This window comes from Carassius carassius, chromosome 6 (assembly GCF_963082965.1).
Source record: "Carassius carassius chromosome 6, fCarCar2.1, whole genome shotgun sequence".
In the NCBI taxonomy this organism is placed as follows: Eukaryota; Metazoa; Chordata; class Actinopteri; order Cypriniformes; family Cyprinidae; genus Carassius; species Carassius carassius.
This window is the reverse complement of record NC_081760.1, coordinates 32,229,910-32,255,070: the sequence shown is the minus strand read 5'-3', so window position 1 is coordinate 32,255,070 and position 25,161 is coordinate 32,229,910. Positions and strand designations below refer to the sequence as shown.

At 38.5% G+C, this 25,161-nt stretch overlaps 1 protein-coding gene across 8 annotated transcripts in view; it reads left to right on the top strand.

The window, feature by feature from the left end:
* Window positions 1-25,161, top strand: part of LOC132142656 (phospholipid-transporting ATPase IH-like) — an 82,864-nt gene that overhangs the window by 57,282 nt on the left and 421 nt on the right. The window contains exons 19-31 of one of the 8 annotated variants that reach the window (XM_059552693.1): window positions 9,658-9,909; window positions 9,985-10,165; window positions 11,346-11,448; window positions 11,590-11,735; window positions 12,058-12,117; window positions 12,316-12,443; window positions 14,232-14,367; window positions 14,932-14,955; window positions 19,125-19,190; window positions 19,294-19,397; window positions 19,488-19,653; window positions 22,723-22,844; window positions 23,545-23,624. In XM_059552693.1, the coding sequence (XP_059408676.1) occupies window positions 9,658-9,909; window positions 9,985-10,165; window positions 11,346-11,448; window positions 11,590-11,735; window positions 12,058-12,117; window positions 12,316-12,443; window positions 14,232-14,367; window positions 14,932-14,955; window positions 19,125-19,190; window positions 19,294-19,397; window positions 19,488-19,653; window positions 22,723-22,844; window positions 23,545-23,596 (1,540 nt within the window). In that variant the 3' untranslated portion in view covers window positions 23,597-23,624. Of the gene's footprint in view, window positions 1-9,657; window positions 9,910-9,984; window positions 10,166-11,345; window positions 11,449-11,589; window positions 11,736-12,057; window positions 12,118-12,315; window positions 12,444-14,231; window positions 14,368-14,931; window positions 14,956-19,124; window positions 19,191-19,293; window positions 19,398-19,487; window positions 19,654-21,006; window positions 21,097-21,457; window positions 21,558-22,722; window positions 23,138-23,544; window positions 24,091-25,161 lie in introns of those variants that run through there. The other 7 variants (XM_059552692.1, XM_059552694.1, XM_059552695.1 and 4 more) reach the window with 7 other exon arrangements.

The window sequence follows — 25,161 nt, the reverse complement described above, 5'->3', positions numbered from 1 at the left end:
AGAAAAAGATGAGTTAACATACAAAACTCAAGCAACATACTCATGTTTACCCCAGAACTTTTTGCTGGTTCATTATCTCAATGAATCTCGTCACTGGTTTAAACAATCTACCAGCTCTGGATCTCACACGACTTAGTGAACTTCCAGCAGGGGAGTTATGAACACTGATATTTGACACTGAATTGTTTCCCTCAAAACAACCACCAATAGGCGTTGAAACACTCAAAGAAACATAAACAGATTTATCAACTTGCTCTGCAGAGGATTTATGTACATTCCTGTCCATACTCTCAACATCCTCATTACCCTCTGGTCCCAGCTGGGTAGTGTTAGAGCTGTCAATCACATTATGGTCTAATTCATTAGCCTGAGTGGCATCCACAGCCCGTGTTGGTTCAAAAACATCTGTAGCTTCCTCCACATTATCCAAGTCTGCATCATCAGAAGGTAGCTGTGATACCCACTCTCGTGTTCTGTAATTGGTAGCATCCTCAGACACATCAGCAACCACAGAATCGACACTCTCTGAGCCACTCAGGTGGCTTTCGGATGGCTCACCTTCCAAGTCATCATCAGGAAGTGGAAGAAAGTTAACTGGCATCAGAAGGTTACGATGTACAGTCTTCACAACACCAGTACCACTGTGCTGAATCCTGTAGGTATGACTGTCTGCATTAAGACCAACAACAGTGTACACAGTATTCTCCCAAAGGTCAGCAAGCTTCCGCTTTCCACGTGCTCCCTTGTTGGCAAGCAAAACTCTATCACCAACATTAATTGGTCCCCCCTTGACTCTCCTATTGTACAAGTCAGCATGTCTCTTAAGCTGTTTCTTGGCAAATGTCTGTGCAACACACATTGCCTCCTTCATATCTCTCCGAAGAGCCTGGACGTAATTGTCATAGTTTCCAACATCAGGATCGTCTAGAACAGTTCCAAACACCAGGTCAATGGGCAGGCGTGGAATCCTCCCAAACATCAAAAGGAAAGGAGCATACCCCGTGGTTTCGTGGATGGTGCAATTATACGCAAAAGTCAAAGATTTTAGTACTTGCGGCCATTTGTGCTTGGTCTTCGCAGGCAGAGCACGTATCATATTGCCCAGCGTCCTGTTCATCCTCTCGCAAGCTCCATTCCCCATTGGGTGATATGGAGTTGTCCTCGATTTTTGGACTCCAGCGACATTCAACAACTCAGCGATCAGAGCACTCTCAAAGTTGGCTCCTCTATCAGAATGGACACGGCCTGGGAAGCCATAAACACAGAAGTAGTTATGCCACAGTTGATGCGCCACTGCTTTTGCAGACTGATTAGGGCACAAGAAGGCATTAGCCATCTTTGTGAAGTGATCTGTAACAACAAGAACATCCAGGGACCGGTTGGCAGAGTCCTCCGCTGACCAAAAGTCTATGCAGACGAGTTCAAGGGGCTCTGTTGTAATGATGTTCTCCAACGGTGCACGACCCTCCGGTTCTGGTGTCTTGCTGATCACACATCGACGACAGCACTTCACATACTCCTTCACATCCTTCTCTAGGCCAAGCCAAAAGAACCTTTGCCGAGCAAGATACAGAGTCCGCTGCTGACCTTGGTGTCCTGCTTGATCGTGAATGCCTTTCAACACCATGGTTTTCACTGCTTCAGGCACGACATACAGGTAAGTTTTTTTCTTGGTGAAACTATTCTTTGAAACCCTATGCAACACACCATTCTTCATCAGCAGGTTTCCCCAGTGTTTCATAAACCTCAAGACAGCCTTCGGCTCGTTCATTCGTTCCCTCCTATTTGGCCTCCGTCCTCTCTCAACAAAGCAAATCACTCTTTTTACAACATTATCATCCTGTTGTATCTTCATTAGATAATCATGGGACAGCACATCAATGTCCGGCGATTCTGACGGCATTATCGCTTGTGGAAGGTGAGGCAGCAACAAGGCATGTGACTTGGAGTTATCATTATGCCTGCATGAGTGCAGAACAGCTTCCACTTCCTGCTTTGACATTGTTCCAGGTAAGGAAACTTTAGCTGTATGACAGGCAATGGCCACTCCTTCAGTATCAGAGGAACTGTCAAGGGGGTGAGTAGACCAACGGAAGACATCTTGGACACAGCCTGTGCGCACAGCTGCAGCTTCTGCCAGCAATTTATCATAAGGGACTCTTGTCAGCCGATGGAGTACACTAGGGTGCACAAAGGGCTCTCGACTCAGGGCGTCAGCAACTACGTTTTTTGGACCAGGAATGTACTTAATATCAAACTGGTATGGTGCTAGTTTAGCAACCCATCTGTGTTCACAAGCATCCAATTTTGCTTTGGACAGAATGTACGTTAAAGGGTTGTTGTCTGTCCAGACAGTAAATTTCTGACCCCTGAGCCAGTGATGGAATTTGTCACAAATCGCCCATTTCATGGCATAAAATTCTAACCTATGTGCAGGATATCTCGACTGAGCATAGGTAAGCGACTTGCTCGCAAAAGCAATCGGCCTGGCTGTTGTCCCATTGCTAGGAACCTGTGACAATACGGCACCAAGCCCATTACTAGAAGCATCTACTGAGAGTAGGAAGGTTTCATTGAAATTTGGATGAGCCAATAAGACTTGATCAAGCAAAGCCTGCCTTAATTTGTGAAACGCTCGACTGCATTCCTCAGTCCAATCCGAAGCAGACAACTCTCTTTGACACATTCGACGCTTCCATTTTCCACGAGGAACCTTTCTTCCAGCTGTAAGACTGAACAATGGTTTAGCAATGGCTGAACAGTCTTCAATAAACTGCTGGTAAAACACTACCATACCCAGAAAAGACCGTATTTTCTGCTGGCAGGGGACATTGGTACCCTCAACCATGAGATCATCCTCAGTGACAGAAGCAATGGCTGTGACTTTTTCTGGATCGGTAGCAATACCATCCGCACTGATGATGTGACCCAAAAATTTGACCGAACTCCGCAAAAGGTGACATTTCTTCGGAGCAAGCTTGAGATTGTGAGTCTTGAGACGCTTAAACACCATTTCCAAGCGCTCCAGCGCCAGCTCTTCGGTGGGTGCAAATACCAGGACGTCATCCAGATAACACAATAGACTGTTGAAATTCTGATCCCCGAATATAGTCAACATCATCCGCATGAAAGTGGCCGGACTATTACACAGTCCCTGTGGTAAACGATTATATTCGTATAACCCAAAAGGTGATGTAAATGCTGTGTATTTCCGGTCATCTTCATGAACTTCTACATTATAGTAGCCAGATGTGAGGTCCATGGTTGAAAAATAGGTATTTCCTCCCAAAGCGGCAAGAGCATCTGCTTGATGGGGAAGGGGATGCGCGTCTTTGATTGTGCGAGCATTAATCCAACGAAAGTCTGTGCATATTCTCAAATCTCCTGACTTTTTCCAGACTAGAACAAGAGGTGATGCAAATTCGCTACTAGATTTTCGTATGATCTCACGTTCTTCCATCTCATTCAAAGCTTGCCGAAGTTTGTCATATTGATTTGGAGCAAGGCGTCGATACGGCAACCGAAAGGGCTTGTCGTCACTCAGGCGGATACGATGAACAAAGCCTGTTGCTTTTCCACAGTCCAACTTGTGTCTGGAAAAGATAGAATGATACTGAGAGACAAGCTGCACCAGTTTTGTTTTGCAGGCTGCAGACACTTCACACGACTCCACATCCAAGTCAGTTAAACCCAAGTCGTGTAAGACTGCCGTGTCATCAGCAGAACAGGAGTTGTTAGGTCCCAATTTGACTGGTAAACTTAGAGCATCGGTTACACTCATCTCATCCTGTCTGTCGGTTAAAACATCAGCTGTTCTCTGAACTTTTTGCTCTAAATCAAATGAGGAACCATCAGAAAACTCAGAACAGTCAAAATCCTGCAAAGCCATGCAAGGAAAAGCATCAGCAAGTGTAGAATTCCTTTTCAAAGTCACTGCTCTCTCTGAAGGGTTTATCACTTTAAGCGGAACCCATCCATCTTCACGCATCAACGCTACGGTTTTCCCGACCAGCACTGTCCTTGGCCTTGATTTAACTCTACTGGGCTCCAAAATGACAGCACTGCCAGCTGAGATGTCATGAGTGCTTTGCAGTTTGGCCCAAACTAGGTTTTCAGTCATGGGTTCAAGTGATACTGCCTTTTTGATCTTTACCGTTCCCAATAGGTCAGGGACAGGACCATTTCTCCACTTCTCCACATTGGCTAGTAAATCAAGTAACTTGCTTTGCTCATTGATATCACACTCACGTTCAGACGCACTTATTAAAAACTCTGAAGAACCTCTCAGCTGAAGAATCAAATGTTTCAAGAGATTACTGCCTAGGATAAGATCATCACCCTGGCCTTTGACTACCAAAGTTGGAACAGTGACATGACAGCCGTAAACATTCATATCCAGCTCGCACACTCCTAAAGGGTTAGTTCTGGTGCCTCCACATCCAACCAAAACAACATCTGTCGGGGCAAGTGAAAGGTTTCACAACACACCAGTACTCAGCAATTGAGGTAAGATCTTGGAGCTCATGGTGCAAGCCATTGATCCAGTGTCAAGCATTGCTCTTGCCTCTACCTTTCCACCAATAATCACTGAAGTGTAGAAGAGATCTTCATATGGCTGAAGTTTCTGAGTATTTTGAAAGACAACTGTACATTGAGAACTACACTCTTCGCAAACACTTTTATATACAGATTCCTGATTGTAATCCAACAATGATCGGGGGTCATCATTAGGCCTTGCACTCACCCCCTCCACATGCAGGCCTAGTCGTTTCCCGTATGTGGAACAGCATCTGTCTCAGGCATCACACTAGCAGTGAAGGCTTTGGCTTTAGGACACTCTGCACGTGCATGACCTGATTTGTAACAAAGAAAACACAGATGATTTGCTCTGCAGTGAAAATGGGTGGTGTGGCCAACATCTCCGCACACCTCACATGGTAGAGTAGGCCTCACTCTGATTCTCTGTGACTTAAACGCATGCCGCTCTGTGCCAGCCTGACGACTTGATTGCCCATGCTCTAAGACACGTTCCAACATTGCTAAAATTCGCTCCATTGGTTCAACAGGTTCTGTAGGCTGAGTTTGACATAAAACAGCCTCAGGTTTAGCAGCTTTGCTAACCTTTGTTTCAGGAGGCTGGACAGCAACTTCCTGTTTCAAAAGAGAAATGGCCGGGGACGCTCTAGAAACAGAGCCACATCGTCTCTCTCTTCCATACTCCTCCAAACGTGCATGAACATCAGCCGCCGTCCATTGTTCCAAAGGCCTGCATTTGAATATAAGGGAAAGCTCAGGGTCAGGACAATGTCTGATAAACATTACTGTGAGCTCATTGGATAGATTGTCAATCTTCTTGTCCTGTCTCTTTAAACAGTCCTCAGCCATATCCATGGCCCTATTCAGCCTCAGCCAATAGTCAAAGGGATCCTCACCAGCGTGTGGAAGTGTGCCATAAAAATCAGCTAATGGCATGCTAGAAAAAGCTGTGTCACTGAAATGTTGTTTCAACAAATCAAAAATAGGACTCGGGCCTTTGCACAAATCAATTGAAGGGTTACTACGCAAGCCCACCCTCACAACTTCACGAGCCCGCCCCAAAAGCCTACTTAGGACTTCATCAGCTTGTTCTTCGATAGGCGTCCCTATCTTGCGCAAATATGACAGCACTATGGCTTCCCACTCATGTACAGTGTACGGCTCAGCTCGATCACCCCTAAAACAAACAGGTTCCTTGATTTCAGATTTTAGAACTCTGCTCAAAACAGATGAGTCTGCACTACTTGAACTGCAGACTTTAGACTCTAAACAGGAAGCAATGCTCTCCCCAATAGAGCGTCCCATTCGCTCTACCATCCCCACTATTAATTCCATCGACTCATCCCCTCTCAAGCTGGGTTGTTTCAGTCCACCTTCACTGAACTGGGGGGGTGGAGGACTTGAATTGACATTTACATCTTGCACAGCCTCTAAGGCAGACATTGGAGTAGATGTAACAGGAGTATAATCAAGTCTGCCTCTCCCAACTGACGGCATAGGAGTAAACATGAATAGACCTCTACCCCTTCCAAAACTGTTGTCTGAATCCATATCCTATATTGACAGTAGCACTGATGAACAACAAAAAAAAAAAAATATATATATATATATATTACTCAAACAAAAGGAAGAGAAAAAAAATAATTCTACCCTTTTTTTTAACATAAATATGTAATTGTATTATTTCAAAATTTCAGAAAAGCACTTTCATAAAATTCAGAGTCCAAAGTTCAGTCAAAATGAATTTGTTGATTTTCAGTCTCCCCAATAGTACTTTTCAATAACCCAGTCAAAAAACAAAACAAAAAAAATATATACGTAATTTTTTTTTTTTTTTTTTTTTTTTTTTATATATATATATTCCTCAAAGGTTAATCTTCAACGGCTAGTATTGTCAAATAAGCGAATGTTGCCTTCAAATGGATACCACAATACCAGAACTTTGTTCCTCTCTGCAGTGAAACGTGTTCCTTCACTCCACCTTGTGGACAAAAACGGTATTGCAGCAAACAGCTCCGGCGCGAAAACTCTCGTCACCCACGGCACGAACTCCTCCGGAAATCTCCGACCAGACGACCCACCACGCTGTTTCCAGAGTCACGGTCACGGCACCATTGTAACAGTGTTGTCTCTGCGTTGTGTTGTGTTGAGATCAGATGGACAGCAAATCGCACTTTAAGATGTTTATTCTGTTGACAGTGAATATACAACAGCGGTGATCAGTTTCAGCAATCACCCTCGTGCATTCGCGGCCATTCTTACTCTCGACTGGCGCGAGTCTAAATGACTCTTTTACATAAACTACTACATAATAAACAGCAATTAATAACATATTTGAAACTGGTCTGTACCTGTTGACAGTGAATATACAACAGCGGTGATCAGTTTCAGCAATCACCCTCGTGCATTCTATTGGAAGTGAACATTAAACTTGATATTACAATACATATAACAGTGACACAAACCCAAATCATACAACATACTTCTAAACACACGTATAACTCAGTATTATCCCCTAAAATGGTTATATAATTACTCAAATATATTTAATACACGGAGCACTCACTCACCGCGGCCATTCTTACTCTCGACTGGCGCGAGTCTAAATGACTCTACCGGAACCAGTTCATAATTCTACCAGATCTGGGCGGAGAGTGCAATTAAAGGGGCCATACATGAAAATAACTTTAGCAAGTGGAAATACATATTCGACCTGTTACACACTTATGGAGGCAATTCAACCCAATGTTATAAATAAACACATCAATCCACGTTGACCGCCTTAATGAATATAACAGAGCAAACAAATAGTGATTACTGGACGGGAACTTATTTTGTCAGGCTGTGTTGATTAGATGCAATCAGTGCCCTCTAGGCACCAGCCTGTTTGTGCCTTTAGGACCTCACTCAAGATCATGTGTTATAGTCAAATACACAGGGAGCTAATTTGATAAGGGCCTCCACTTACTGTTTGTAATATGTTTGTTTTCTATTTAAACAGAATCCTTGAAACTTTCTAGCTTACATCAAACCACAATGGCCACTCATTTTACCTCGTTTACCCTTTTACCTAATTTTGTGGGCAAAAAGATCCATTGTCTATAGCCAATAGTGTAGCAATGTGTTAAGCACAGCTCATGCAGAATTCACTTTCAAACCAAGCAGCTTTCTGTTGGTCAACGCAGCAGTTACCAAATACACAATCATGTGGTGACTGGATTTGAAATCCAGAACTGACTGGATTTCACCCACAAAAATTATGTAAATGTCACTACAAGGAATGTATTTGAGAGCACAACAGGATATTCAAGAGGAAGAAAATAAGGGCAGAGAAAAGTGGATGTTTTAAACCAGAATAGAGTCTTACTTGAATGTAAGTCTTCAGTGGATTGTAGAGATGAAATTTAACTGCCATCAAATGACTTAAATTAGTGTTAACTATTGTCAAGATCTTAGAAATGCCGCATTTGCTAACGGCAGGTTAATATGATGCCTTGAATGGCTATTTGGCAATTGGGTTAGATTATTTTGCCAGCCTGCTTGGCCTAGGTGACATCATTTGCAAAGCAAAGTCATTAGACATTTTTTCAGATGGAGTACATTAATCATGCACAATAAGACCAGGAAAGTGTATTTAACGAAGCATATAACATAAAATCTGATTTCATGTCAACTTTAAGCCAAGATTTTAAAATAGGGAGCCAAATAGAATGTTGGGGAAGTCAGAAGGAATCAACTAGAATGTTGCTTAACTTGGGGAATTTGTTTAGCTTCAATAAAATGTTAAGTGAAATGCAATTCATGTTATTAGAATCTTTAATAGGTAGTGTAGTAGAAGGTCTTGTGGTTTCTTCCCGGGAGTCTTTGTGAGAATGTCACTTCCTGCGTCGCTGGGCTGTGTGTGAGGTGCAGGGGGGGGGGTGGAGTCTTAATTATCTGGCAGCGGTAGCACTGTGAATCCTGACTGTTGGGCTGCTTAATTACTGAGTGAAGACATCACACTGCGGTAGAAGACCTCCCCGCCACCGAGCCATGCAGAGCACTGTCCATTAACTTTCACTCCAGCACTGCGCAAAGAATAAAGCACACAGGATTGCTATATAATATGGCTATATAATATATAATATCTTGCTGCTGCTGCAATACAAGGGAGACAATTGGGCTGTCAAAGCAACAATTGCATAATTGTCACTTTGTATATTTGATGTTGTTTTTTTTGGCTGCTATTTATGTTAAAGTGTGACAGATTGACTTAATTGTTTGTAAAAAATTATTTTAAATTGGCACAATGTTAAACTCCACATCCAAGTTTTTCAATTAAATGGTAAAGGAATTGTATTACAGTTATGTGAGCTTGAAAAATGGTGACATTGGACATTTTTTTATCTGCTGTTTGTTTTTACACTAGTTCAAAAGTTTGAGGTCAATAAGATTTTTGAATATGTTTTTGAAAGATGTTTCTTATGCTCACCAAGGCTGCATTTGCATTTGTAAAAAAATACAATTATAACGGTAATATTTTGAAGTGATATGGTTAAAATAATTTTTATTTTTAATATATTATAAAATGTTAAAATATATTATTTAAAATTGATATATTATAAAATTATAAAAAAGAAATCCTGTCATCAGTGTCTCATGATCGTTCAGAAATCATTCTAATATGCTGATTTGGTGCTCAAGAAACGTTTCTTATTATTATCAACAGATGACTGTTTTGCTGCTTTATATTTTTGCTGAAACAGTGATATATATATATCATATATGTATATATATATGTATGTATGTATATATGATTCTTTGAAAAATTATTGCCCCCTTTTAACAGTAGTGAAAATAATTAAATTACACAGGAACATGCTTAAAAAGTCTTCAAACAATAACTTTATTTAAAACTCCATTTAAAAGTATCCAAACACTCAGGACTTCCATAAACGTACATTAGAAAGGTAATATGGTGAATGTCAACATTGGTTAGGAACAGATTGGCCATACTTAAGGCGAATCAATCTAAGGTTCGGTTGTAAATATGTGCACAGTTTGGCTCATTATACAGACATGGTGTTAATTGTGTACACGAGCTGCTTTTGAAATGCTATTGGATGTCATTTTCTGTTTCAGGCTGCAGGATAAAGCGGCTGACACCATTGAATCCCTGCACAAGGCTGGTATGAAGGTTTGGGTCCTCACAGGGGACAAAATGGAGACGGCAGCAGCCACATGCTATGCTAGCAGGTTATTCCATCGCAATACACAGATCCTGGAACTGACAACCAAGCGGACAGAGGAGCAGAGTCTCCATGACGTCCTATTTGATCTGAGCAGAACTGTCCTGAGACAACATGGCAGCATGACCAGGGACATTTTCTCAGGGTGAGTACAGTGGAACACATTTACATGCTCACATACACACACAGACACCTTCACACATATGCATTGTTCCCACAGGCTCTCAGGTGATTACCAAGACTATGGTCTGATAATCGATGGGGCAACACTGTCAGCTGTACTGAAGCCAACACGGGATGTAACCAGCAATGGAGGAAACTACAAGGAGATTTTCCTGGAAATCTGCAGGAACTGCAGCGCTGTTCTCTGCTGTCGCATGGCACCCTTACAAAAAGCACAGGTACTACAGCATGTCAGTCTCAAAGTGTATACACTACCAATCAAAAGATTTCGGTAAGATGTAAGAATTATTATTTTTTAAGAAGATTCTTATGCCCACCAAGTATTTAATTAATCAAAAATACACATATTATTGTAAAACAGTATTACATAAAAAAAATCATATTGTAATATATTTTAAAGTGTAATTTATTCCTGTGATGCAAAGCTTTACTTTCAGCAGCCATTACTGCAGTCGACAAGTGTCATGTAATCCTTCAGAAATCATTCTTATATGCTGATTTGGTGCTGATGAAACATTTCTTTGAAACCATTAAAACCTTGATACTTTTTTCTAGGATTCTTTAATAGAAAATTTAAAAGTAAATAAAAAAAGTTTTAAATAGATTATTTTTGGAATAATGTGTAATTATTTTTGTCCTTTTTGATCAGTTTAATGCACCTTGGTGAATAAACGTATTTATTTCTCTCAAAAAAAGAAAATCTTACTAACCCCAACCTTTTAAATTTTAGTGTAGATACCAGATCATTTCCTGTATCAGATCTTTTTCATTATTTCCAGTATCATTTAGGTAAAAGTTAATATTATTAAGCTATTAACTTACATTTTAGAATGCATATCGGCATATTTCTTTGTGCAATCTGATATCTGATATGTTTCATTAAATCATAATTTAGCATGTGTATTAAGCCATTTTCCTTGTGGGTTCCATTGACTAAGGGTGATTCAAGGTCTTGGTGTCTATTTGGGGACATTTGGTCCCCACAATGATGATAAAACATGACTCGCACTAACACAGCCACCTGCCAGAGAAAGGTTGTCCTCGTTCTCTTATTCTAATCTCTCAGCCTGTGAGTTACATGGTGCAATCAAAAGAGACTCTAGTCTCTTTCTCTTTTTCATTTTCATTTACTTCACACTAAACCTGTCAGTCACTCTCTGGGGCTTCTGGGAAAACCAGAGTCTGTAAAGTCAAGAAGTGAGAGAACTTACTGTATTACAAGACAATTACTGATGTGAAACAAACCGCAAAATCCCATGCAATTCATGTGTAAAAGCAAAATCATATGACAAAGGATAGATAGGATATTATCCCATTGCACATAAACAGCCAAAACCCCTGATTAATAATCTAATCTCTCAGCTATTCTGATTTGACCTGTGGAAACTGTTCTTTCAGATCGTTAAGCTGATAAAAGCATCAAAAGAACACCCCATCACGCTGGCCATCGGGGACGGAGCCAATGATGTCAGCATGATTCTGGAAGCTCACGTGGGAATCGGTGATTTCATGCTCACATACAAAAGCAAAGCATTTCGTTTTAGTTATTACTTCTCCAGGAAGTCAATTTCTGATAGAATTCAGTTCAAAAACTATGTCAGCAATATCTTACATGCCTGTTGACTGGTTATTCTGCCTTTAGGGATCATGGGGAAAGAGGGGCGTCAGGCGGCCCGCAACAGTGACTATGCGATTACCAAGTTCAAACACCTGAAGAAGATGCTGCTGGTTCATGGGCACTACTACTACATTAGAATCGCTGAGCTGGTCCAGTACTTCTTCTATAAGGTAAACTCAAACAAAATGTGTAGACACACAAAATAAAAAAGATAATCTCAAGCAAAATAGCTGATTGCTAGCTGACACAACACAATCATAATTGCCTGCGGTAGTAAACACAGAAAAGAAATGTAGCTTAATATCTGTGGATGCTACTTTTTCCCAGGAGTTCTGACTAAACCACTGAACAATCTTGTTGAAAAAGCAACTCTAATACAGCACTGTCTACAGCAAACAGAATTCACACACACACACACACACACACACACACACACACACACACTAAAGGGTTTAGTTCACCAGGTACTGAGGGTCTGGTTTCTCTCCACAGAATGTGTGCTTCATCTTCCCTCAGTTTCTATATCAGTTCTTCTGTGGCTTCTCTCAGCAGGTAAACGCATACCTCAAAATGTCTCAAAGGTCCGTCACTATTAGACTGCATTTCAAATAGATGTTTAAATTGACACCTGGAACATGAAAGTGCATGTAGTTAAGAGAAAAAACAGTTTCTCTTCTGTGCTTACATTGAACTTAAATTGATTTGCAGCAACAATAGCAAATTGGTTTAATTGTTTTTTTCCCTCTGCAGCCACTGTATGACACAGCATATCTGACCCTGTACAATATCAGCTTCACCTCATTACCCATCCTCCTCTACAGTCTGATGGAGCAGCACATCAACATGGACATCCTCAAACGGGACCCCTCTCTCTATAGGTGAGGAACTTTTGGGTATCACTAACATCCCCCTTATCTACACCTATGGTCTGACTGTCATGTAACAGTTATACTTTAAACTTAGAGCATAGGTTTAAACAATGAGAACAATTCATCCAAAATGGAAAACCTGTATGGAGTTAGGTCTGAGTTTAACTTGTTTTATTGGCACATGTCATCACGTGTACAGGAGAGGTATTTTGGAGAGACACGTTTACTATCTGTTCATTATTCTATTTCTGTGAGACCTACTGATAAATCCCTGTCTACACACTGGCTATTTATACTCACCTTGGCCTCCTTTTTGGACGACTGTTGGTTCACTGAGACTTAAACACTGTCTTGTCCCTGAGACAAACTTCATAGCATATTTATGAAGCACTTTTGAAATAGTTAGGTGATAGGTTTTTTTTTTGCTTTTCCCACTTGCACCAGTAGTTATAAAAATGTTTTGTATGTGTCATAAAATGTCTATGTAGACTCATATTTTCCATATATATATATATATATATATATATATATATATATATATATATATATATATATACATACATGCATATTAATTAGCACATTTTTTGCAAGTTATTTAAACATATATTGCAGTAGTGATACCACACTAACCCTTTAATATGCTGATTCAGTTACATAATGCATCATTTTTGTATCTAATGAATTGCCTGATGTATCTCACTCTATATATTTTCTCTTTTAATAAAATGCCCTTTTTTGATTGTGAGCCTCTAGGTTTTCTGAACACGCTGATTCCAAATGCGGGTCTGCTATAGTTGGACAGTTCCATCAGCCTTTGGCAAACATTTCTACACAGACCCTTGCACTAAACTCAGTTTACACACTGCACTGGGCAGAAATACTGATAGAACTTCTGTACATTTTATCACTAAATGTCCTGACACTGCATTTTCCCCCCTCTTATTCCTCTGCATTGCTTGTTCAATATATACAGTGTTCTTTACTGACACATAGTGTGGCACTTGTAGCTATCAAGGACTTTCTCACTAGAAATAGTGCTGATCTGATATTTTCTCATTTTTCAAAGAACGGATACAAACAGCAGAAATGATGCTTATTTTTATTCATTTTTTCAAAATAAGAGATCCATCCAATCTCCAGTGTAGTTTGAGACTAAACTTATGTTTCATAGAGCGCTCATAAATAACCATATTATTTTACAATGAAATGTTTGACTGCTCCATTGCTTTTCAATTTAGTATCAGTTGCGCTTCATTTGGTATAAATGTATACAAACAAAATGAACAGATAGCATAGCTCAGATCATTTGATCTAAAAGTTGGAGTTCAACTCACAGCTCACAGTTTGAGACATTCTTGAGATCTCTTCCGATACTCTAAAGGCGGCGTGTGAGATAATTAGAGTAATTTTCTCAAAAAAAAAAAAAAAAAAAAAAACATTATATAGATAGATAGATAGATAGATAGATAGATAGATAGAAATAAAAAGGCTAAAACTAGTCAAAATCTCATTTATTTCTGTTTGACACAATGAGGTTAAATCGATAAACAATGGAACTTTTACATTTAATCTGTTTTTACTCTAGGTTTTTATTCATTTTCTTTTTGTAATTTTAATGTTTCAACTTAAACTTTAGTTATTTTCCAAGGCAAGGTATTACATGCACTTAGCTGTGATTACAGGTAGGATGATGTTCATTTTTAGAGCTCTGTAAAGTTTACAGCACGGTGTGGTTATGCAAACGATATGTGGTTATTTTAATAAGCGTTTCCATTTTTCCTTTTTTTATTTTTACAGAGATATTGCCAAGAATTCCCTCCTGAGATGGCCCACTTTCATCTACTGGACACTTCTGGGGGTTTTTAATGCCGTGGTCTTCTTCTTTGGTGCTGTCTTCCTTTTCGACAACACAACCTTCACCAGCAATGGCCAGGTAAAGCAGTCACTGTATAAACCATGATTTCTTTTATCACATTTTCTGTGTGTGTTTTGTTTAATCAACTTAACCAGCCATTTTTATTTCTTGAGTTCATTGTTTTTCTCAGTCAAATAAAGCGGTTGCATACAGATTGAATCAGGCTGATGATTGTTGAGTGTTTAAAGTTGTTTCATACTTGTAATGTACATATTTGTGGTTTAACTGAGGTCTTGATCCAGCTTGCAGACTTTTGTCTGTCCTCCTTTGCTTATGTCTGAAGTCATTACAGGTGCTTCTCCAGTCATTTATGCGACACAAAGCATGCTGGGTAATCAGTCAGACCAGACATCTTTCTCTGTGCCATTAAGTTGAATCATAGTAACCTTTTTGGATTGCTTTTTTACCTGTTTGATTTACTTTAAGTTATAACATCCTAATTTTTTCTTTACTTTCTTGCTCCCTGTCCCCTCCCTGTCCTTCTTTTCTTTCATTTTCTTCTCTTTCTCTATCTCTCTTTTCCTCTTTTTATCTACCCCCTTTTGCCTTTCTTTTCTTTTCTGCTTCTCTTTCTTTCCTCAGCTAATGGCCACCAACACACAGATGGTAAGCCTGTCCCTATCTGTTTCTCATCCTATTTTTAGTTTTACTGTACCCTCCTCAGCCCTTCCCCTCACCCTAAAGCCACTCCCACTCACATAGTGTCTACTAACACTAACCGTTCACTGCCATCGTAGTGTCCCCCATACTGAGGACCAGCCACTGTAGGTATAGAATAACAAATCCCCCGTTCATATTCCTCTGTCTATCATCTTGTGATCGAGTGGGAGTTTGTGTCTGTCCTGTGTGTCACGTTACGACTGTGTCATCCTCATCGGCCCATAAAATACACATCCATCCTCTCATGACTCACTGCAAGGGCAAATGAATGAACAAGAAGACACGTGGATTAACCATTTCACTTTGTTTGGTACAGTACATGTTGAATTGAAGAGGATCTATTCAGAAACTTTTCAGTTAAAAGGGAAGCTGGAGGCTTTTTCCACAAATAGGGTTTACACTAGTGACCCATTAACATAGGTACATTTATTGCATTGGATAGGGTGTCTCTTTGTATATTATATATACAAGTTATAATTGAATAATGTTTTATTGCAATTTAGAAAAAAATAAAGAATAAAGTACTGTTTGATATATAAATATATACAGGGCCCTATTTTAATGATCTAAGCACATGGTCTAAAGCGCATAGCGGTGGGGCACTTAGGGTGTGTCCGAATCCACTTTTGCTAGTTTAATTATGGGAAAATAGTCGGTGCGCTCGGGTGCATGGTTTAAACAGTTTGTCTCTATTCTTTTAATAAGTAATGGGTGTTTTTTGGGCCTAACGTGCAATAAACCAACCAGAGTCTCATCTCCCAGCTGCGCTCGCACCATGGCAGGTTCGCTATTTAAATAGCGGAATGTAATTTTTCTTTTTTTAAATGTTTGTGTGCTGCTGCGCATCCCTGCTCTTAAAACAACAAAGAAAAATATTGCGCCAGACTTTAGACCAGGTTTGAGTTGGTTTATGGCGCAGTCTATTTTCAGTTCCTCAAAGTAGCAACGCGCCAACGGTGTGCCTAAACACGTCTCTTTTTTAGACCAGCATGCCCATGGGCGCACAAATGGATGCAAGGCGGTGCAGACGGGAAAATGAAAACTGCGTCGGGCTGAAACTAGCAAAAACACTTCCGCCGCATTGCGCCAGGTGTATGATAGGGCCCAAAATATAAATTATCTAATAAAATTATTATTATTATTTTTTGTTATTTTATTATTATACATTTTGCTATTTAGTTTTAATATTTATTTATTTCTAGCAAAATGCTAAATCACACAAATCTGTTTTAAACTTTTGATTACAGGGTTGTAAAAATGATCAACCTTGTATAAAATGAACAGCAAATAAAATAGCCATAATTAATAAAGTATTTTGTTTGAGCCTGTGATATCGGAGATCAATGTGTTTAAGCGTCTCTTTCACTGACCATTTGTTGAATAAGGCACTGTTTTTCCCTATTTGTGGAAAGTGGCAGAAACTATAACATTAAGAGATGAATTATTTTCTGATTAAACACAGGGTTCCTACGGGGTTTGAAAAAGTATGGAAAAGTATGGAATTTGATGTCATTTCCAGGTCTGGAAAAGTATGAAAAAAGAAAGCATGTAAAAATATTTAGCATTTCCAGACTTTTGCCCCTATTTAGTATATATATATTTATGTATATATAATAAAAATGTAAGGAATTAATGTAAATAAGTTTATAATACAAGAAGTGGCAGCTGTTTAGTGATTCTTTAGTGATTGTCAAACATGACTGGTGCACTCGGTGCAGTTTTTCTTTTTGCATTTTGGGTTTGTTCTCATGATATTCTTAGCACCATATTACATAGCCTCAAGGACCTTTGTAAAAATAAAAAAACATACAGACTTTTATGTGCGCATGAGAAACCATTGCACTTAGCATATAGGACACTGCATACTGAGCCACCTTTTGTGTCATCGGCCTATTTCACGGTGTGGTTTTTTGGCCGCCACAGAATATACATTTAAAGAAATTGACTGAGTGGCCACGATCAGCTCCGGTGGCCGTGGAGCCGTATGCGCCGTAGGAGCATGCCGTGATGCACAGATCACCTCTAATGCCACTGAATCTGCTGTTTAAAAATTAGCCATGCATTCATTATATCATAATGCAAATCTAAGAATTAGAATCATTGTAATGTGACGATTAAATATAGGTGCAGTGGGTGGCAGGCGGCGGGCAGATAATTTATTTGAAGCAGCGGACTCGGGTGAAGTTTGAGCTCATCTGCTCATCTCCACACCGATCGTAGTCACCAGTAGCAAACAATGGAGTGCGCTCTGCTGGAATGTTTCACTAAGTAATACACTTAGTAATTATACCATTTAGAAGCATTTCATCTGCATTATATGTTCTGTAAAGTCATATCAGCGAAATATTCACAGATACCGATAAATCTGCGACAGGTTCATATCGCCGATAACATGGCAAAACAATATATCGGTCAGGCTCTACAAAAATCTACTGAGAGGTTTGGAAATTTGAGTCTGGAAAAATATGGATTTTTTTAAATGGAAAATGTGTAGGAACCCTGTAAATATAAAATTGCTAAACTGTGCACTTTTTTGCAACTGAAATATCAGATTTATCATTCTGAAAAATGTTTCAACTTCTGTAAATATCATTTGCCCTTGACATGTTTTTAACAGTAAATTTAATTTAGATTTCTCATTAAGGTAAGTTCCCCAAACTTGTTGACATTTATTGTGTGTCCTTGCTTTTTAAACTGGTAACTCATCAACATTATATTGTTCACTATGTCCACTAAAACCATTTGGTGCCATACAGTCTTTGACCCTGCTCGTGTTTTGCTGTGGCTTGTTGACTTTGATTGTGATTGTGAGGTAAACATGCAGTGATTTTATAAAGAGCTCTCTTCATAGTGTAGATGTTGTTTTGCAAAGTGCCATCAACAGTGTGGCCGGTCCACAGCCAGGGGAAGGTTCTAGAAGAGAATCCATTGTGTCTAAATCAGCCGTATGCCAAGACTGTAAACAATGAGGGAACAAATCCTCCCAAAAGATACAAACACACTCACACAGAGAGGCTTACAGCACCCAAGATTTATTGGGCCAATCTGCAGAACTGAATCCATTATAACATTTTAAGGGACTATCTAAACTCACTATTTATTGATGAGGCTTTTATGGACAAAATATAAAATGCATGTGACATCACCAAGCCCCAGACATCATTAATAATCTCGGTACAACAAAGACATAAAAGTGCTTTCACGTGCAGCACCATTAAAATAATGACATAACGCTACTATTTCTTGCAAGTTTTCAGAAGGAATAGATTTTTAAAGGGACATTTGATGAGTGTTCTGTCCTTTGATTATATTTATATGCATCTGTAAGTTTAGATAAGTGCATCTGATACAAATACAAATTTACAAATACAGTCTGATACAAATTTTTATGATTTTGATTATGTTCATGTTCATGTTTTTTTTATCAAATTAAAACATAAAAGCATAAAATAATTTGTGTGTATATACATATATATCTCAAGTGTAATTATAATTTGAATATATATAACAATTATAATTAATTATATTAATAATTTATTAGGTACATTCCTTACATTATATAGGGTCTACAAATGTTTTGCTTATAATATATTAAATGTACAAATAATATATAATATAAATTTCTATATAAATTTGGGAATTCTTAATTGTTATTTTTTTTATATATATATACTATATTGTATACATGAATCAGATGAACGTTTTAACTCTGTTATGTTGCATCTTTCGTTTGTTTTTTGTTTTTTTTGGTTTTTCTCCAGCTTTTCGCGTCATTTTTATAGTACTTTTTCTTATTTAGTTATTCTTATAAATATTTTTTTGTGCATAATATGTATAAGACAGGTTTTTGGTAAACTTAGTGTTGTTTAAAAATGTCCATATGATGAGGAAATATTTTTTGTTAATATATTCTTGCCAGATCATTCAAGTCTTTTTCTACCAAGTGCTAGTAAATTGTTCAAATAAAGGCACATAAGCTTTTAACATGAATAACTGCAATGCGTCTGGTTTGTAAGGCGATGAGAGGGTGAGCTGTGCACTAACACTCATTTGAGTGTCTATTTCTGCATCAGTGCCAATCTCTTTTTGCCTTTCTCAATATTTCTCTGTTCCAGATGTTTGGAAACTGGACCTTTGGAACACTTGTGTTCACTGTCCTGGTGTTCACGGTCACACTAAAGGTAATACAACTGACACACACGTGTTACGATCTCGGCTGTTGCCAGCTGGAATCAACTTCACCTGCTGTGTCTCCCCATTTCTCACTGTGTCTTCATGCTTTAGCTTGCCCTGGACACACATTACTGGACATGGATCAACCACTTTGTCATATGGGGGTCACTGCTATTCTATGTCATCTTCTCCCTCCTGTGGGGAGGCATCATTTGGTACGGCCTGGCCTGTTATACACTTAACATCACTAAATCAAATTCATTTGAATCTAAAATGATATCTCTGGTATATTTTGTTCTTTGTAGGCCTTTCCTGAACTATCAGAGGATGTACTATGTGTTCATGCAGATGTTGTCCAGCGGTCCTGCATGGCTCAGTATAATTCTGCTGATTATAGTCTGTCTGCTGCCTGATGTGGTGAAGAAAGTGTTGTGTAGAGCTCTATGGCCCACCACCACTGAGAGAATACAGGTACGACAGCACAGCTCTCACTATCTGCATTTTCATACAGATGAAAAGATACAGTTACCTCACATGTCAAACATATATACAGTAAATGTGTATTTATTTCAGTAATAGACAGCTTTTAAAAAAAAAAAATATTATATGCAGTGGCTATTAGTTCGGGTAGATGACCTATTTCATTTGATGCAAATGAAAGCAAAGCCGTGAGGGGTAGAAATATTATGTGTGTTTGTTGTTTAAAGCTGTAGGTCATGTATAATTTTAATAACCTATGTTTTCATATTATATGTGTACAAGTGTATTGAACTGACTGCACTGATTACAGCTTCGTTTTAATTGGCATCAAAATCTGAATCGACCAAAAATGTTGTCTAATCCAACTAAGATTGATTCCTTTGCAAGATTACAGCTATTTAAAAGAAATATTTGTGTTTTTTCAACCAAATAAATGTTGATCTGAAGCAGCTCAATGGTGCAATAGTTTGTGATAATTGCTACTAACTGGTCTTCAGATTTACACTTGCGTCGGACTGGTCCCCAATGTGCTTGATGTAAGTGGATTATGGATGCCGTTCTGTAGATTTTTCTTTACGTTGGATGACTCTTTAAGCAGTTCAGTGGTTTTATTTGACCTGTTGATTCTTTGTCAAACAATGTATGACACAATGAATACTGTGTATTTTACTGTGTGCACACATAGTATGTTACCATACTATGCTAAGAAATATTTCAGAAGGAAATTTAATGTGTGTGCTTGTGTAAACTGCCTTACCACTGGTCTAACCCATGTGATGCTTTGCCTCTCACTCATCTTCCCTATTACACTCTTACAGCATTTGTCAGTCTTGGTTAATGTAAATCTATACTAAACATATTTTAAAAATATGAAATTATATTAAGCTGTATTATGAATGACCATTAATTATTGATAAATTGTTATCATTATGTAATTATGATACCTAATGAATGGGTGTTATTGACTTATAGTATTTATTAATATTTATGATTAGCTTGATGTTTAAATTTTAAATTAAGCTTTAGTCATTTTGTTTTGTGCATATGTCATTTTTATTAGTTTTTATATTTAGCTTTATTTTTATTTGAGTTTTAGACATTTTAGTACTTATCAAACTTATCAGTTATGTGCCAAGGCGAAATGTCTTAACACTTGCACTTCCAGAAACTTTGAATGCTTTGAGAGCTGCTGATTATTAATCTCTGAGGATGAATTAAACTTTCTAAACCCTTTCTTTTTTATTCCTCTTCCATCTCTCTTTTTCTCTCCTGATGCTCTTCCTCTCTGGTGCTTGACCTTCCCCTTCCCCTGTGTGTTTAACCCTTGACCTGTGGTAACGGCAGACAAAGCGTCAGTGTCTCACCGCTGAGCAGTCCACCATCTTTATGCTCTCCCAGACCTCCAGCAGTGTCAGTTTCTGAACTGAGCCGGAGGTGAACCTACACACTCTCTCTGCATGTGCGCGTGTGTATCAGTGAGCGAAGACACAACAGGGTCATGACCTGCTGAGCATTAATGAGGCTCACAAGCTACCCAACATGCCAATAACATAAGCTGCAGTACCCTGTGGTGTCTCTCTTTATGTTCTAAGTCTTTTATTGCGTCACTCTACATGTTTGCATGCATGAAGTGTGCATGTATAGTATGTACGTCTGTATTTTATGTTGCTGATATAAAGTTGTTTAATGCTTTTTCTGCAAAAGACTTCAAAATCAAGACAAATTCTAGAAAATATTGTGCACATGGGTCTGTTATGCCATGTTTGAGTTTGTCTGTGTATATGATATTTCACAGAGAATGAGGGCTGGGAAGATCTTTGAAAGGGTTGAGACAAACGTTCATGATTCACTGCTAGATGGCGTTCAGAACATCACTGAGGCCTAGGAGCTCTATGGTAAAGTTGAGGACTAAAGCCAGAAAGAACTAATCCACACTCAACTCAAGTGGAGTTCTAGAGTTCTCAGATGACATGTGTTCTAGAGTTCTAGAATCATTCTGAGAATTCCAGAATCCTGCTAACTGGCTCTTTCCAGTGAAAGCAAACTTGATTGAAATGCCTTTGTTACACCTGTGTGGGTTTGTTGTTCGGTGTGAAACCTTCAGACTGGTTTGGTTTGGATTTAAAGCTTCAGAATGAATGTATTGGGTTGTGGTTTGGGGTGTGCAGTATATGCAGCTAACAGGACATGGGGACTATGGGTTCTTCTGACACATACACAAATACACACAGCAGCCTTGACATACAGTTTAACATCTAACACTCTGACCTGCATGCATATTTTTTCTTTTCTTGAATCTTTCTTTCATATTGTGTCTAAATTAGTGAAAAATTGTCATATATTTCTAAATGTCCACCTTTTTAATGGCCATTCCTAGAACATGCTTATGATCGGTGAATCTCACAAAATGTATGAAAAATTTGTACTTATAATTGCTCACAGCAAAATCAAAAGACAAAAACAAGAAATTATATTTATATTTTGCTTAAAGAATATTAAGTCTTTAGAATTATTTAGTATATATATATATATATATATATATATATATATATATATATATATATATATATATATATATATATATATATATATATAAAATAGAAAACAGTTCCTTTACATTGTAATAAAACTTCACAATGTCATTGTTTTTACTGTATTTTTATCAAATAAATGTGATCCTTGAAGGACATAAAAGACCCTTCAGAAACATAAAAAATATTTGTTTGGGTGGGGGGAGGGGTTAATGCCCTTTTACCTTCCAATGAAGAAAAAACTTGAATTTGTCAATAGCCTTAGCTAAATATATCTCCGCAGTTTATGCTGCAACAGCCACTCAACTGATCAGATTAATATATTCTGGGACTGGGCTTGTGCATGTGGTTAATATTGGATATGTGATTTTTTTTTAATGTAATATTTTGTTCTTTTTTGCATTGCATCTTGCTGGGCTATGGATTTGTGTTGTTTCAGCTTGTGATGTGACCAATGCTTGCATTTACATGCCTCTATATGATGCAGTCTGATAATTCAATATTTGTGTTCCCTTGTTCTTTACTCCAGAATGCCGATAAGTTGTATAAGGGCCACCTGTCCGAGTTCACCCCCCTGTCCTCCCTCCAAGCTCCACCTACACGGAAACACGTCAGACGTGGCAACGAAAGCCAGAACCACACCCACCGCAGGTCTGACTCCTCCCCTCCCAAAAAACTGATGTGTACATACTGGGGGGGCAGGCCTGACTACTGCACCTTCAGCTCCTTCTTCCGAATAGGAGAAAACCTAAGATTTTCTGGGGCAGCTTATGCCTACCGCGCACCAGGGCCCGAGACGTCCGTATGACAGTCTCTCTAAAAGAAATAGTCTAATAATCAATTCAAATTCAGCCTCCATTATTCCAGAGTCAAGTTTGGGACACTATTTGGAGACCAATCTTGGCTTGTTATCCTTAATCTGAAACAAAAGCACTGAAATGTGTTCTTGTTAATTTGTTAATGTGTTAATTTAGAAGCTGGAGGAAGGCCAAACAGAATTGGCCGTACCATTTGCAAATGTGTGGCATACTGCGTTAAGCGGCCTTGGGACCTATTTACCTTGTTTTCTTTGTGTGAGCGTGTTCCCTTTACACTGTGGGTTTACATGTTCATTCACCTACCCTTGTAATTCTTCATGTGAAAAATTACTTGAAAACTACACTGGTCAGTAGTTGCACAAACCCTTCCATCTCAAACACAACCCCTACAGCTAAATGTTAATGTGGATGACAGTTGGCCTTCGATGCTCTAAAAACTGACCGTCCTGTTTTTTTTCTTCTTCTTCTTTTTCTCTCTCGTCTCCCCTTCTCTTTTTTGTCCTGTGCTCCTCTTTTCTTCTATTTTTTTATAGAACAAACTGGTGTTGCCTTTGTGCAAACCTGTTATCGAGGAACACTCCATAGCCTGCGATTTTCTTTGTCCAATTGCATTGTAAGTGGCTAGATTTGCCCATTTCTGTTGCTGCACTGTACTAGAACGAACTAGGTGTGTATGTGCACGAGTGTGTGCGTGTGTATGTGTGTGTGAGAACGTAGGCCTTTGTTAGAACAACTACAAGAAGACAAATTGTAACTGGACTGTCATTATGTTTCACCCTTTAACTTTCAAAAAGGTGGAAATCAACTCATGTTCTACTGTTCCAAAGTTTCCAAAACCATTGACTTGTGTGAGCATGACAACCAGTTACTCTTTCCAAGCTGCTTGGCAATTTGCTTTAAAATTCTGTAGTTCCCTATGTATAATCAGTCCTTTAGTTTCTGTAAAATAGATCCAGATACAGGATGCTAAAGGCTACACTAGCCACCTTAGCTTAATTGTTCGGCCTTAATGCTAACTTTTCCCATCTTTACACCGCAGTTTGGAACCAAACTGCGGTGTAAATATATATATATATATATATATTGGAATATATATATATATATATATATATATATATATATATATATATATATATATATGTGCATTATTTGCCTTATGCTCAAAAAGAAATGGAGGGAAAGTGTTTGACGGCATTAGAAGAATCCTACCACACTGCCTTAAGTTGACATTGCACCAGCTGAGCATGGAGACCGATAAATGCCGCCAACATGGCCCAGGGCTCCTGATGAGACATTTCATAGTTCTGTTGGTGTAAACATCTTTTTGCATTCACAAAAATTACAAATTAACTTCTTCATCTGCATATTTTAATGATTGTAGCATCCTATTTGACTGTTCCCAAAGCATTTTGTCTGTATTAATGTAACTGTTGGAGCCCTGTGCTGGGTTGCTATCAATTCTTTGTTGCACATTACTAATTTATGATCTGATATAAATAAGTTGGATATAATTAGACTGATACTGTTCACAAACAACTCATTAAACCAACAGTCCAATCAAGGTCAGCATCACAGATGGCCTGTCTTGGGCACTATGGTCAGAGAAATCGCTCCTTTCTAGTGTGCAGAACACAGAAGATGAGCTTTTTAAAATGATTCCCTGGGAAATGTGCCTCACACCTGATGACTTTTCTGTTTAAAATTACTTTTTCATGACCTATTGTGAAGTGTTCAGTTCCATCTCCATCTTGTCAATGAATTCAAAATCACTGATTTGAATCGAGTATGAATGCAATTCAGTTTAATTTCCAAATAACAAACTGAACAACTTATGGCTTACCTGTTCAATATATCATTCTCATAAAAATATTGTGAAGTACATTCAATTCCATCTCCATCCCATGAATGAATTCAAATTCACATCGATTTGAATTGAATTTAAATTGAGTGTGAATGCATTAAAGTTTAAATTCCAGGTAACACTTACACAAACCAAACTAAAAAATCAAACCATTTGATCATCAAAACCATATCTGTTTGTCTGCATGACTCTTTCCCTGCCGTCCTTTACATTCCATGCCTGTTTGTTTTTTTCTGCTCACATTGATTCTGGAATGTAGTGTTTTTTTCCTGGAGCTTTCATCTTTTCA